Source organism: Musa acuminata, chromosome BXJ1-3 (assembly GCF_036884655.1).
Source record: "Musa acuminata AAA Group cultivar baxijiao chromosome BXJ1-3, Cavendish_Baxijiao_AAA, whole genome shotgun sequence".
Taxonomy (NCBI): Eukaryota; Viridiplantae; Streptophyta; class Magnoliopsida; order Zingiberales; family Musaceae; genus Musa; species Musa acuminata.
In genome coordinates, this window is record NC_088329.1 from 1,813,933 (window position 1) to 1,828,676 (window position 14,744).

General features: G+C 38.9%; 2 protein-coding genes and 1 long non-coding RNA gene across 7 annotated transcripts; 1 reads left to right on the top strand and 2 right to left on the bottom strand.

Moving 5' to 3' along the window:
* Positions 1-1,399: 1,399 nt before the first annotated feature.
* LOC135636452 (uncharacterized) lies at positions 1,400-5,135 on the bottom strand. The gene is made up of 4 exons (XR_010495888.1): positions 4,887-5,135; positions 3,563-3,701; positions 1,931-2,012; positions 1,400-1,852 (listed from the first exon to the last, which is right to left on the bottom strand). It is a non-coding gene; the product is annotated as an uncharacterized LOC135636452 (long non-coding RNA).
* Positions 5,136-5,647: 512 nt separating this feature from the next.
* LOC135615756 (probable methyltransferase At1g29790) lies at positions 5,648-7,277 on the top strand. The gene has a single exon (XM_065114674.1). The coding sequence runs from the start codon at positions 5,746-5,748 to the stop codon at positions 7,042-7,044; it is 1,299 nt and encodes a 432-aa protein (XP_064970746.1). The 5' UTR covers positions 5,648-5,745; the 3' UTR covers positions 7,045-7,277.
* Positions 7,278-8,450: 1,173 nt separating this feature from the next.
* LOC135615760 (zinc finger BED domain-containing protein RICESLEEPER 2-like) lies at positions 8,451-14,192 on the bottom strand. Of its 5 annotated transcripts, none has more exons than XM_065114698.1 (3): positions 13,981-14,192; positions 11,295-11,360; positions 8,451-10,845 (listed from the first exon to the last, which is right to left on the bottom strand). In XM_065114698.1, the coding sequence occupies exon 3, from the start codon at positions 10,839-10,841 to the stop codon at positions 8,820-8,822; it is 2,022 nt and encodes a 673-aa protein (XP_064970770.1). In that variant the 5' UTR covers positions 10,842-10,845; positions 11,295-11,360; positions 13,981-14,192; the 3' UTR covers positions 8,451-8,819. The 5 variants fall into 5 exon arrangements, with proteins under 5 accessions (XP_064970770.1, XP_064970781.1, XP_064970776.1 ...); XM_065114709.1 differs by lacking the exon at positions 11,295-11,360 and adding an exon at positions 13,639-13,687; XM_065114704.1 differs by lacking the exon at positions 11,295-11,360 and adding an exon at positions 13,639-13,704.
* Positions 14,193-14,744: the final 552 nt, after the last annotated feature.

Consider the following 14,744-nt stretch of genomic DNA (forward strand, 5'->3'; position numbering starts at 1 on the left):
TATATTTATTTTACATATCTTGTTTTATTTTTCCTCTGATAATAATAGAGAAGAGAGAGAAGTATGATTGATGTTGTTTGTATGTGTGAGAAATATTATTAGTTCACTTTTTATAAAAGCCCATGAAAGTGTGAGTCACTACAACATAAGATCCCACCACCCAAGACATCTATTTGGAGGGTGGGGACCTCCCCAATTGTTTAGGTTGGCTGTGGCTCACCTCACTCATCTAGAAGACTCTCATTCTCTCTCTCTCTCTCTCTCTCTCTAAATTTAGATTTTGCTTCTTACTTTTTCTCTCTTTCATCAAGCCATCCTCCATCCACAACCATCCATTCCCTTCTCCACAAAGTCTCCCAACCAACACTGGTTTGCTTGGCTATGCTTGAAAGAAGGTTTCTTGGCTGAATTGGCTACATTAAGAGAGAGAGAGAGAGAGAGAGAGAGAGAGATGCATGCATCTTAATAAAAGGTTTTATTGGTTTATCTCTATTAAGTACAACTATTCAATTCATGCATGTTTACTTTCACTTGTGAAGATTTTTATGCATGCAAGTGAAATTTTATACACAAAAAAAAAATTGATGCATGATAACCATATTATATTTAGAATTAAGTATTAGGATTTTGAGACAGTTATCATGATCATCTGTTTTCAATATAATGGACTTGAGAAGTTGAAGGATTTAAGATCTACACAATCTTTAGACCTTCAGGAGATTGGACAAATGGTTGGCTTTTAATCTTGGATTTAATTGGAATTCTTTTGGGGGAGAGTGAAAGTAGTAACACCACAAAGCCACTTGGTAAAGGCTCAAACTCAACTTGGCATAGAAATTAGCTTAACTTAGGCTGTATTATATAAAATGAGTTGGACTTGCACACAGATTTGATCTCTAGAAACAGCTCTAAGCTGAGATTAAACAACACAGACAGAGTCAAGCTTGGCTTATGCTCATTGATGTACTTGGAGAAATTAACCACAATCCATTCAACAATTATCACAAACAATATAATTTTATCTACCTAAATCACACCACATCTTAAAAAAATTTTAAAAGGGTAGTAAAGATTCAATGAAAATTAATCTAAATAAGTTTGCATATTTTAGGAATATGCATTGGTTCATTGCACATCTAATTCTGAATATGTCCAATCTGATAACAATAATTTTATTACTGGGGTTAATAGTTGTTGTGTCCAATGATTGAGCTTGACATAGATTTCTCAACTCATTGTGGTGATGTCCCCATCTCAACAACCAAATGAAGGAACCTTTGTGGGGCACATCACATGCTCCTCATAAAATTAGCATTTGGTACATCTGAAACCATGTGACACCACCTTGCTTTAGTTCCAACACAACACTCTATTGGCACATTCTATTACTAGCATAGCTTGTCTATGTCTCATTACAATACAGAAATAAAAAATACAAAATCTATCTCACCATTATACAATAAAAAGGAATAAAGCTTATAAAAATCCAGTACTCATATCACACACATACAAGAGTTATAATAATATAGATTCTCAGTCTCACAATGCACTAGTCCATGGTTGATCTAACATCAACCAAGGGAACATGGAATCTTAAATTGGAAGAGACCATACTAGATCATGACCATAAAATATTGTTTTATGCAACAGGTGTTGAGTAGTTGTAGGTGCTCACAACAATAATTCAGGTATGGACCATGGCCACCATGATGTTAGATAGTATCCACACTTCTACAAGCAATACTTGACCATGAGATTGATAGCTGGATTATTGCTGCATTCCTGGAGACATGCTAGTCTTCTACACCATCATATCAATCTTTGGTGAAGATGTCATAGCAGCCTCAAGCTCCTGTCAGGAAAAAATTACTCATTTTCCTATCACAGCAATTGCTGGAGAACAATCAATGAACCACAAAGCTTGCATCACCTTCACCACCTCAAGATGCATCCTAGAAACCTTGCGTTCCTTGTATCGATGTAGTGAACTGTCCAAAGTTGGTGCCAAATTCCTAGTCAAGCAATATTAAGCATGAGAGGAAGATCCAAAAAACTTGTTGACTAGTAGAAAGAATCTTGACAAGGGGAAATAGACAAAAGTGTTGTTTAGAGAGCATCTTCATCATGAAAGCACATATAAGGAGATGAGAAAATGAAATAAACTGCCTTCTATCATGTGAACTAAATGTGGAGACCTAATTAGCAAAGTTCAATGTGACAAACAGCAACAAGAAGGGTCAAGTAGTACTACTCATTACAGAGCTTTCATTTGTCAACTTAAAAGTCCCAATTCAATGATAATTTTGACAAGAATAGGATTTTTTTTTTTTTTGGTCTGTTAATCAACAATGTAAGATACAATTGTGATAGAACTAATCTTGAAGAGGTATTCATTGGAATGGAAGAATAGCCATGATGTTACCTCAGAAGATTCTATCTCTCTTTCTTATTTGTTCCATTTTGAATTTTGTTAGCTTTCTTAGGGCCTCACCAAGTGAAGCTCTTAATCCATCATTGCTGATTTACTTGCAATTTAGGGGCTTGCTTGCCTGATCAACCTGCAATCCAGAAGTTGCATTGGCATGACTACCAAGTATTTTGGACATTACAAGTACTGAATAGTTAGTCTTCTAGTCCATTTATGGGCATTACAAGTATTTGGTTTAGTTGATCAATAGTATCCCATCCAAGTTTCAACTGCAGAAAACCTTGGTTCAATTTCATATCCTTTCTGGATTTGACATATATCCAGCTCCCATTTTGATCTCCACAAGAATAAAGCAATATGGTTTATTGCCAACATTTTATCCTGCATAAAATCTGTAATATTTATAGTAATTTATGCTTTAAATGTTTACCCTGAATATTCTGGATTACAATCAAACTCAAGTTAATACTGTTCTCATCCCATCATTTGCTAGGAAGGAAATCCAAGGTTAATCCCTACACTCTGATAGAAAAAGATGTACATAAGATTTTCATCTTATACAACACAAGTTAGTTAAAGCATTATAGGATTTAAAGAACCCCTAAGAATTAGAGGGTTACACATGAGGAAAAAATTGACAGTTTAAAAGGGAAGAAAGAAGGTTGGAAGTGATAAAGGAAATTGAAATTATGCTACATGGTTATTTTAGAAATAGATGACTATCAAAGCATGTAAAGGGTAGTTAATTATTGTCAATTCATAATAACCTTAATGACTATGTTCCCCGTGTCCTTAAGGATTAATCTGCGGCATAAAAATTCTAAGACATGTCATTATTCAAGAATTGGATTAACATACACAGATGGTAACATCACCGTTATGCCTGAGTAGGCATCAGAAAATGTCCTATGCCCTCACCTTTTTCACATTATTTAGCCCAACCTGTGATGGTCATGTTTCTATTCTAGTATCAAGTTATCAGTTAATCTTTAGTTAATTATGTCATGACAAAGTGCTCCACAATTCAGGGGAAGAAATTTTAGAACATATTATTGCAAGTGCAGTGGTGATATATGCTAACAACATATATAACAGAAAAATCTAATGCGAAGGCAAATGTGAAGAGAAACATACTTGTAAACCCTGTTTAACTCATCTGCAGCACCGGAATCTCAGCTTGAACCAAGAAATGGAGAATCCGTTTCCATATCACTTTCTTCTTTCTTCCCTCTTTAACTCATTATCAGTGTTGAATAAGAGGACATAGAACGATCTACACCACAAATGCAAATCAAGTATATAACTTTTACCATAGATGGCAATCTTCATCTTCTTCAGCTAAGCTCAAAATTCAACATAGAACATTTTCTCATTGCAGTTATTTGCATGCATCAATGCTTTTATATTCGTGCCCACCATCTATTCGTTTTACTGCCATTCTACATTAAAAAATAATAAACTGAGGAATAATTCGACAGAGAATACTAAATTTGATTGGTTTCAACAATGTCAAGAGCTAATCAAAGACTCTTCAATCAAATGAGGCTGAAGATGCAATTGATTTTTTCAATTTAAATAACAAATATGATGGAAATTAATATTTTTCTAATTAGATTCTTCATTTTACTAATGGATTAGATTATTATGCTATCAAAACACAGATTATTATGGGAGTCTCAGACTCCAGTCAGGGAGTAATGGGCACGCGGGATGCCTAATGAGGGTTTTAAACCTCGACCTTATTGGAATTAGACCTTGATATACACCACCAGGATAACTGGTTGTTTGTAGGTAGCACACAATATTAAGAACAGCATGCAAAATTGCCCATTTGTTTTATCCTCATTTATCTAAAAGCTAATCATACTCTTCCTATGGAGGATCTCTCATGATAATGAGGCATTGCCTAATATAACAGAGAATGATCGACACAGTTTTGTTTATGATTTAAGAGTTTGCCTAATGAAAATTCCCAACATCCATATGATCAAAAGGTTATGGGGAACCACTCGCACGACCAGACCTACAATTCAAAGCCATCATATACATTGCACTGGTCTTGCTGTGCTTACAAAATCCAGTTGAAATTCCTGAGACATCAGCAGCCTGGAACATGTGCCCAGAGAACACAAATCAAAGTTTTTAATCAATTAACATAATGAAAAAAATTCTCCCCATCGAGTTGTTTTTTTTCTTATGAGAGAGCCTCACAGGATGAGAAAGTTTCAGGAGAGACTTTTCGGGACACAAAATATCCGTCCAAAAATCCAAATCCAAGGACAGGACTTACGTCGAACAGTAGCCGTGCACCGTCAAAACTCTTACAGGATCAGTACTCAGTAAAACAGGCCAACCTCTGAACAAGATTTTTAGCTATTAATCACAGAAACCTAGACAATTTCCAATGTTCCAAACGAAATTATGCAAAAGAATAAGACAAACATAGAAATATCTTTACCTGATTTAGTAGCAGAAAACCATTCCCCACGTCCACCAGATTATGATGGGGCATGAGAACCATACAGCTGTGGTGTTTGGCTTCCCCTATGCTCAAGATCCAAAGTCAAATCAATTAATTCCGTGCATAAGGAATGATGAAGGATGGATATTTTCCAAGACAGATAGATGCGTTGTCTTCGATAGCAAGTACATTTTATCTATATTCTGTGCCATACCACCATTGGAGGACTAGTGCTACTGTTCCACATCGAGCTAATGCATCACATGTTCCTTGAACAAGGAGTTCTTACTCTTATCTATCTATCCTCTCATGTGTCCCTTCAGATATATGTCATCCCTCCAAGAAACTTAGGTAAATGAATTAAAATATATATAAATATTAAAATCTTTTAATGTGTCAAATCCTCTTGATCATTTTCATTGGTTACTTGATTCATCGATTACTCAACATTAAATTAAGAAGGATAATTACAAAAGTTATTCTTCTTAAATGAATATATATATATATATATATATATATATATATATATATATATATAATTTGATGGACTATTATTGTCGATGACACTTGCAATGGCGCAATAGGATAACTACGTTGACTCCACCTCGAGCGCCGCCACCGCCGGGTTCCACTTCCCCGTAGACCAGAACACGTTGACCGATGGAATCCGGAGCTTGCAACCATATTACTTTGCGCGTTGGGGCGAAGTAGTGGAAGGCCACCTTCCCATGAAGCAGATATATTAATCTCCTCTCTTTTGTCTCCATTGCTTCGGCATAAAGAGTACTGCTTGATCTCCCTAACGATGGTGATATATGTAGACTCACGTTGCTGCTGCATTGCCTTGTAAGTCACCATGGGAAGCGCTGAAGAGAAGAAGGCTTGGCGTCTGCCGGTTTTCTTCCGATCGAAGCTGAAGGTCCTGCTCCTCGTCGTCTCCACCAACCTGCTCTCTGTCTACTTCTTCTCCGGTGCCAACTACGCGATCGTGGGTGGTTCCGATGTACTTGCGCGGGAGCTCAATTCCACGCGGTTGAAGCTCTCAGAGAGCCGCGAGGAGCACGCGCAGCTTCGGCGCCGGCTGGAGACCGCCAGCGGTCTCCTGGAGGCCCTCCTCAGTGAGCTCGGCCGCCGCCACGGCGACCAGGCGGCCTCTGACGATCTGGACGGGTGGCCAGATGAGCTCCTCGGGGAGCTGAAGCTGGCGGCGGGGCCGCACAAGCTCCCCCTGGGCTACAACCACAACCTCGGCACCGATGAGCTGTTCCCCACGTTGGGGTTCGCCTGCCGGCGGTTCCAGGAGGAGCTGACGAGGTACATGTCGTACGAGGTGGGGAAGGAGTGCCCGAGCGACGGCGTGTTCGCGCAGCGGCTGATGCTGAAGGGCTGCGAGCCGCTGCCCCGCCGCCGGTGCCTCCCGGTGTCGCCCAAGGGCTACGTCGAGCCGGCGGCGCTGCCGGAGAGCCTCTGGGCCACGCCGCCGGACACCAGCGTCGTGTGGGACGCGTACGCCTGCAAGAACTACAGCTGCCTCGTCAACCGCGGTCGCGGCAGGGGATCCCACGACTGCAACGACTGCTTCAACCTGAAGGGGCGGGAGAAGTCGCGGTGGCTCGCTGACGGCGGCGGGCTCGACTTCGGCATGGACGGCGTGCTGGCGACGAAGCCGAAGGGGACGGTGCGGATCGGGCTGGACATCGGCGGCGGGAGCGGTACGTTCGCGGCGCGGATGAGGGAGCGTGGTGTGACGGTGGTGTCGACCACCATGGACTTCGACGGGCCGTTCAACAGCTTCATCGCCTCGCGGGGGCTGCTGCCGATGCACATCAGCGTCGCCCACCGCCTGCCCTTCTTCGACAACACCCTCGACATCGTGCACTCGATGCACGTCCTCAGCAACTGGATCCCGGAGCTGATGCTGGAGTTCGCGCTGTACGACGTGTACAGGGTGCTGCGGCCGGGCGGGCTGTTCTGGCTGGACCACTTCTTCTGCACAGGGGAGCAGCTCAACGCCACCTACGTGCCCATGATCGAGCGCGTCGGCTACAACAAGCTGCGTTGGGTCACCGGCCGCAAGCTCGACCGGGGGATCGAGAAGAATGAGTGGTACCTATCGGCGCTGCTCGAGAGGCCCATGACCTCGACGAACGCTTGATTGACCTCTTCTTCCACGAGGGAATCAGAACAGTGCAAAGATTAGAGAGAGGCATTAAGGGAGTAAACTGTTAGCTTCATCAGCAATTGGGACGTACGAGCTCAGTAGAACTCAAACTTCTCACTGTGCTTCCAGTTTGCCTTCGTCCATGTACTTCTCTAATGAGTTCACTATTGTTTCTTCTTATCATCTTCCCCGCACAAGTATACAATGATTTAGGCGTACTTGTGATATCTAAATTTGTCTTGAAGTTACATGTTATTACTAATGAACTTAACAACAAACAATGCGAAGAACATGATAACTTTCATCAATTATATATGAATTAGGATAATAAAACCAATTTTACATGAGAAATTAATTTTTGTAATAATCTTTATAGTTGTTGGACCTTTTTTCATATGTTTGTATGTTTATGACAACCAACTATATCATTCATATTTGATATTTATATGATATTTTTAAGTAATATAAGATATTAGAGGAAATTGGATTGTATGACAAAAACTAAGAAAATGTAATTTAGTAGACACTCAAATAGATTAATAGATAGATTAGTAGACTATCGTAAAAGATACACTAAGGTATTTTACGTTATTATCCTTCAAAAATTTTGTAAATAAAAATAAATTCAAGCTAAACTAATTAAATAGGTCATCCAAATAAAACAGTTTAGGTTTATGCATTTTACATGTTTCACCTGAGTAGCATCGGACATGTGTCATCCAATGAGAATCAACAAAAAAACCTTTATGACCTTAAAATTTTATGTTCCCTACATCTCATTATTTTTCTAGAGTTATCAATCCACTAATATCAATTCAATTCATCTTGACTTAAGCATTTGACAAATATCACAAATTAAATTTATATAAATCAAATCACAGGAAAAAAAAAAAAGTTAATTAAGAGAATACAACCAAACTCACATTCTGTGTATCCATCCCTATGATCACTTGAATGTTCATAATTTCAATTAAGGCTTGAAATGTTTCAAGACCTTTGAAGAACCAAGGAAAATAAATAAATAAATAAATAAATAAAACAAAAGTCATAAACTATTCATTGACTATGAAAAGGATTTGATGAACTGTGAATCAAGGTCGTATAAAGGTCATGAGGTGAGAAATAAGATGTGCTATCCACATTGATGCTCGATGAACAGGAAGAGCAGATAATGTAAAGACAGTCCTATAAAGAAAGGGATTAGGCCAAATCAAACATAATGGATAAGTGTGTAGATTTGAATCCTTGTACAAACAATTGAACAATTATGCTTGCTGAAACAATTTTAAAAAACAGAAAACAACGGAAAAGCAGGTACTAGAATTTGGCTTGGAATTTGATTCTCCAAGACAAATGCACTGTCTTAAGGCCTATACATGCAACCTACAAACCCCTGATAATAGAGAGAAATATCAAGCATACAAATATATTTGATCAGACATTGTCAACTGGCATATGACCCCTTGATAATAGAGAGAAAGGGCATACTCTAAGATCAAAACACAAATATACATATCTAGACTACATGGCATTACCAAATAGTATATCCTGGATAATCGCTAACAGCAAATCAGCAGCAGCCTCAGAAGATGAAATCTTGGACAAGAGTAAAACATGCTAATGGAGACTACAGATAAGTTAAGGTAATGGAGAAACAGTTGGCTGTAGAATCCGATTTCCTGATCTCAAAATACCAGTCAGAGGTGACAAACCTTGTCTAATCATGCACTTATCCATAATGCTACAATAGACATATTTTAATGGATAAGCTAGAATTCCAGTTTGGCAAACATGGTTGATGGTGACTCTGTAAAGGTGGGTAAATACTGGAGCCAATCTTTGGCACAAAAGAGAGCCTCCACTGTCTCTGGACGTAAGGAACTCCGATACTCATCAAGTACTCTGCTTCCAGTCCCTGAGCCAAAAATGGAACATCCTGTACCCACAATGGACACTGGAATGCCTAATATGTCTTTAGCCATCTTGGATAGAATTGGATACTTGAGATTGTTGAGCTTCCACCAGTTCAGGATATCAAACCCTTGGATACGTGGGACAAGGGACTCTTCTAAGTACTGGTCTAACTCGGACTTTGTTGCCTGATTCACTGCCGTCTCAGAAAGATAGATATCAAAGTCTAGAAGCCCATCTCCCATGGGATTTGGAGTTGTATGCGGATTGTTGTCATTGCCATTTACATGGTTGGCCTCCCCTTGATCTATATATGCAGGAGTCAGAGGAAGTGGCTGCGCAACATACTCGATATATAACTCATGAATACTATCATTAACCACCTTGACGTATCTGGCAGAATCTTCACCATAAATCTTTGAGAAACTGAACTCAACAAGCTTCATCTTGAAACGAGGGTCCATCACCACAGCGAGTGCCAAAACAAGGCTGCAATCTTTCCAATATTTGTCAAACTTTTCATGCATCTCCTTAGCTATGCTGCTCACCATCAGGTCTTGACTCAATGTTGCATTAGTCAGTTCTAGCTGGATTTTCCAAGCTTCCTGGAAAAAAATATTTGCAGTTTGATCTATTGTCGCCATGACTGAGTTTGCAGATTCATACAAAAGTTTCAGATATGTGCAAACAACCTCCACCTTCTTCCAGTCATCAGCTGATGGTGCTTCATTATAGTTATCATCACATGTTTCTAAGAAAGTGAATGCCTCTTTGTATTCTAAGGCAGCATCCAACATGATATAAGTCGTGTTCCATAATGTTGTAACATCAAGAGAAAGAGCTTTTGTACCAGGAATTCCAATTTGTAAGGCAATCTCAGAAAATTTTTCTTCACGAGCTGGAGAAGCTTTTACAAATTTCACACTCTCCCGGATGTTGTACACAATACCATGAATTGAAGCAATCACATCCTGGGCAACTACATTCAGGATATTGGCATAACAGCGTACAACAAACAACTGACCTTTCAGCACAAGTGTGTTCTTGTTCGAGAGATGATCTCTAAGATTAGCACTATAGATGTCATGTGATGAACAATTGTTGTCCAGAGTGATAGTGAACAACTTAGTCTTCATATTCCAATCTGAAAGACTAACACTAATAACTTCACTAAGAGCATTTTCTGAATGAGGAGACGCTACCATCATGAAATTAAGCATCCTTCTATGCAACTTCCAGTCAAGGTCTATGTACTGCCCACTAAGGCAAATATAACCAAGAGTCTGACTAGTTGTCCACAAACCTATAGTTAGGCTGATCCTTCCAGGGAAAGTTCCTAAGACCTGCATGAGATTAAGCTTTTCCTTGTGATATACAGATAAGACTTCACCTTCCATGGCGTTGACATCAATCATCTTAAATCGTGGTTGAATACTTTGAACAAATGACAGAAATGCAGGGTGTTCAACCATATGAAGTGGGTATTCATGAACAATTATCATCTTTGCAAGATATGCGCAGCTCTGTTCCTGGTCAAAAGCGTACCCAAAGCTAGATGTTCTGTAGCGTCTTTTGGTTGGCTCAATTGTATCTCCATCAGCTTTTGTATCCGAAGTAAGAGCAAGCTGTTGCTTTTCCAGATTTTTAATTTTGGGACAGGAACCCAGAGCAATGTGTCTTTTGAGGTGGCTAGTACCTGCTACTTTTGAGCCATTACTGTATGCGAAGGTTTGTTTGCATAGTTTGCAGCAAGCCCGTGTACAACTACCGGATATAGTTTCAATAGTAAAGTGTTCCCACACCATTGACTTCTTTCTCCTGCGCCTTGAAGTTGGTGGTGTTATTTCTGTGTTCATGGGCTCAGCATCACTAGCTTCCATTGTTCTGCATAAATTAAATATACAATAGTTTGCTTTCATAAAGGAAAATGATATCATTAAGTCCAATTCATTTAGCGGAAATCTAAATAGCACAGAAATAAGGGTTTCATGACTATACCAATACAACACTGTGACATAATTTCCAAACCTTTAACATCCAACATAATAGATAACAGAAAAAGATCTTTGAATCATTTACGATACAATTATCTAATATGAAACTACAACAGAAGGTCCTCAATTCACATAAGTGAAAAACACGATGTTCGTGTGGACTAAGAATAAAGTGATCATATACGATAAACATAACAAGTAGAGACTCTAGAAGATCAATATATGACTACAATATTTGACAGAGACCTTTTTACCAGAAAAAGAAAACCTTTATTCAATGTATGATCTTCATGGATGGGAGAAAAAAAAATTAGCTGTGATGCATGCAGCATTTCTTACATAGATGGAACGATGAACAGAAAGAAGTCGAGATGCAAGATGCTCCCTTTGCCAAGAATTATGAACCTGAGATGGCATCAGGCATTGCAATGAAAGAAGGTGCAACTTATATGGACAACAGAGCAATGATTAGAGCTAAACAAAACTAGAATAAACTAGAAAAAAGTCAACAGAGAAAATTATGTGGGAGAAACAAATCATTCAAATTACTAGGAACATCAAAGATAATGGAAGTCGAATTCTACTACGGCAAACCTATATGAAATAGGAAGTGAAACAAATAAAACTAGAAGCACAATGCTAAAATAAATAAATTATATTATTGTGAAAAGATTATTCAACACCCAAAAAACCCAAAGGTTCCAAAGATGAACATATTATAACTATAGCAGATTTCAAGAGGTTCTGTGCAGTCCCAAAGCCAGATGATCTTTCTCATTGAGGCATTCTCCAAAGATATCAATATGTGGATTTTCTGAACTTGAGTTGCAAAATACCAAACATAGTTCATGATTAAAGGCAGATAGGATTTTTCCAAATTAACAATAAATAAATGTTAACAAGCTTCAAACAGTTGACTACACCACCCATTTCACAAATTAAACAAATAACAAAAAGGAATGGCATGTGTCATAGAAATGTGCTTTTAGTGAGAAAGTTAATGAAGTAAATTGAGAAGCTATAATATTTACGGGAAAGATTTCGATATAAGTTAACAGTCCAATTAGATGAGTGTAACATGAATGATACAATAAAAAAGAAAAAACGATGAATGATATGGTATCCACTTATAATTCATAAGGTAAAAGATTGTGATGCCTTTACATGCAACAGTAATATAGCACAACAGAAATGCAAAAGGTGCTGCCATAATATGGGTCAAAAAGTTGTTAAAGACCTACCACTCTTTTCGGATAACTTTCCAGTTCCATGAATCTTAAGGAGAAAGGACAAAGATTAAAAAGTTCAGCATCCTTTGCTTGTTAATAGATGATGATCAAAAATAGCATGCAACACAAAATTCTTTGTTTCCTTTTCTATCAGTAAAAAGATAAATCCTCACAACATCAATCAAGCCCACAAGGGCCATTTGCAACTGGAATGAGCTCCTTTTTGTAACTTTTGCATTGATACACAAAATATTACATGATGACAAAAATTTAAAGCTCATTCACCAAATAAATTTGCTTGGTTAATGTTCTGAAGATACAGACCTATGTAAAATTGACATACCAAGCCCTGCACGCCAAGACAGTGACACAAAGATTTGATTTCCAACTACTTGGGATTTAAATCCCTATCATTATGAAGCATTGTAAGGCAGGCATACACAAATGTCACTGCTTCTTTGTCTTACTTGGATCCAAGTATTACGTCAGTGCTTCATTTCTCTTCTCTGGAACCTTGCTCAACTTGGATAAGCGTAAAGAGTTTAAGATGACTTCATCAAATTAATAAGAGTTTGTGCAGTGTAAACTGTACTGCTACAGACAATTGGCAAATACTTCACTAACATATTAACTCGTCCAAAAAATTATCCATCTGACATGCTTTTTAAGTGTTTAAACAGATCCCTAGATGGAAAGCTGAGCAATTTCTGATTTAACAGTTAATTTAATTGGACACTTTGAAGAACTAAGGTAGCAGAACATCATGAGACACACAAAATGTATGACTCATAACTGATACAAGACAAAAAGCTGCTTACACCTGTGTTTTGTACAAATGAGGACAGTTGAGAACTTGGAAACTGACACAAGAATTACATCTAGAATAAACATTAAACAGTTGATAATAATAAAGTATCAACTTGGGCGATCTTTCTTCCCCTAATCATCAAATTTATGAAAATTTGATTCTACAGATTACTACCAGGTGAGATATGAAATAAATCCATTTCTTAATGAATAAATGCTACATTACGCTGGAATACCATCATTATCATGACTAAAAAGTTGTACACGATTGCAACCAAACTCAATCACGTGAAATCCATTTCTCATCACAACTTTATACACTGTCCGCTTATGCAAAAATATTTTTGAACTATGCAGCTTCTCTTTTCTAAAGAGAGCATGATCACATATAATCTCAACAATAAGAATGCCGCCAAAGATCTACATTACCTAAACTCCACCCAAAACCGTAGCAACAGACAGCAACAGATCATCAAAAAAGTTTTCCCACACAAAATCCCTTCTTGAATAGATTTATATTTCCGAAACCTCAAGCGTAATTACCTTATGACCAGTTTCAAAAAATACGTTATTGAATAGATTTATATTTCGGAAAGTCTACAGAGTAAAACTTCAAACAAACACAAAACCAAAGAATAAGAATATACCTTGCAGCTAAACACGAAGCAGTAGGATCGCAACAGAGATTGGAAAAACCTGAAACAAGAAATCCGCTGAACAAAAGAATATTTTACAACGTGACAATCTTTTCGTGCTTACCCGTAGCTAAAAACACAAGCAAACACATCAAAAAAGAATCTTTCGAGGCGTCTCATAGTAGATCACAAAAGAAGCAGCAGGAAACACACAACCAAGAAACACTCTAAAACAACAAGAAGATTTCCTAAACGAAGTGACACAAACATAAAATAGCACGAAACACCAGTACAACTCCAAATGAAGAGAGATTTACGCCAGAAGGATTCATGGAAGAAGGAGAAGAGGCATACAGTCAGGAACCCGGCTTAGATCCCTCGAGAGGCTTCGAGAAAAGCAATATGTGTAGATCGCCCGGCGATCTAACGGCGGCGCCGCCCCGGGGCGACGACGGCGGCGAGCGGCGGCCGGGATTCGAGTGATAGGGTTAGGGTTTGGGCCAGCGCTGGAGGAGGAGCCGGGCGCCGCCCTCGGTTCGCGAAGCCTTAGGGTTTACCCATGGGCCGAACCCGTGGGCCTCCTTTTATACCTCTCCCGGTTCGGTTCTTGTGGACCGGCCTATGGGTTCGATTTGTTGGTGGTGGAAAGGGGGGAGATCGGGTTTGATTAGTTTTTCTTCTCTACGTTGAGATTAGTGCAACATGAACAAAATTTTGGGATGCGTTGATGGCATGATGATAAAGGGGGATTTGGGACCCAATGCATGAGTGAGCCTTTTATCTTACCCTATTTAATTGATTTTTTTCATTCCATATAAAAAAAGTAAACATATAAGACATTAGTTCGTCGATCTTTAAGTGATGGATGATATGTGCTCTCTGAAGTGCGATTCTATAAGGATCAGAGGCCATCAGCACTTGGCAATGGTTGGAATTCATGTAAGCTATGTCACTCTATCCACTAGAAGGATGAGAGGCCAGGATTGGTCCATGTCAACATCATCATCTGCCACGTCACCCAACCAGATCAATCCTGATCTTGGCAATAGATTACCGTGTGGGCTCACAGCCAATCACAGCCCTCGGACATGGATCCAACGTGGGCCCACCACAGTCAC

Excerpts from the sequence above, each read along its gene's own strand:
- LOC135615756 (XM_065114674.1), top strand. The coding sequence starts at position 5,746 with ATGGGAAGCGCTGAAGAGAAGAAGGCTTGGCGTCTGCCGGTTTTCTTC.
- LOC135615760 (XM_065114687.1), bottom strand. The coding sequence starts at position 10,841 with ATGGAAGCTAGTGATGCTGAGCCCATGAACACAGAAATAACACCACCA.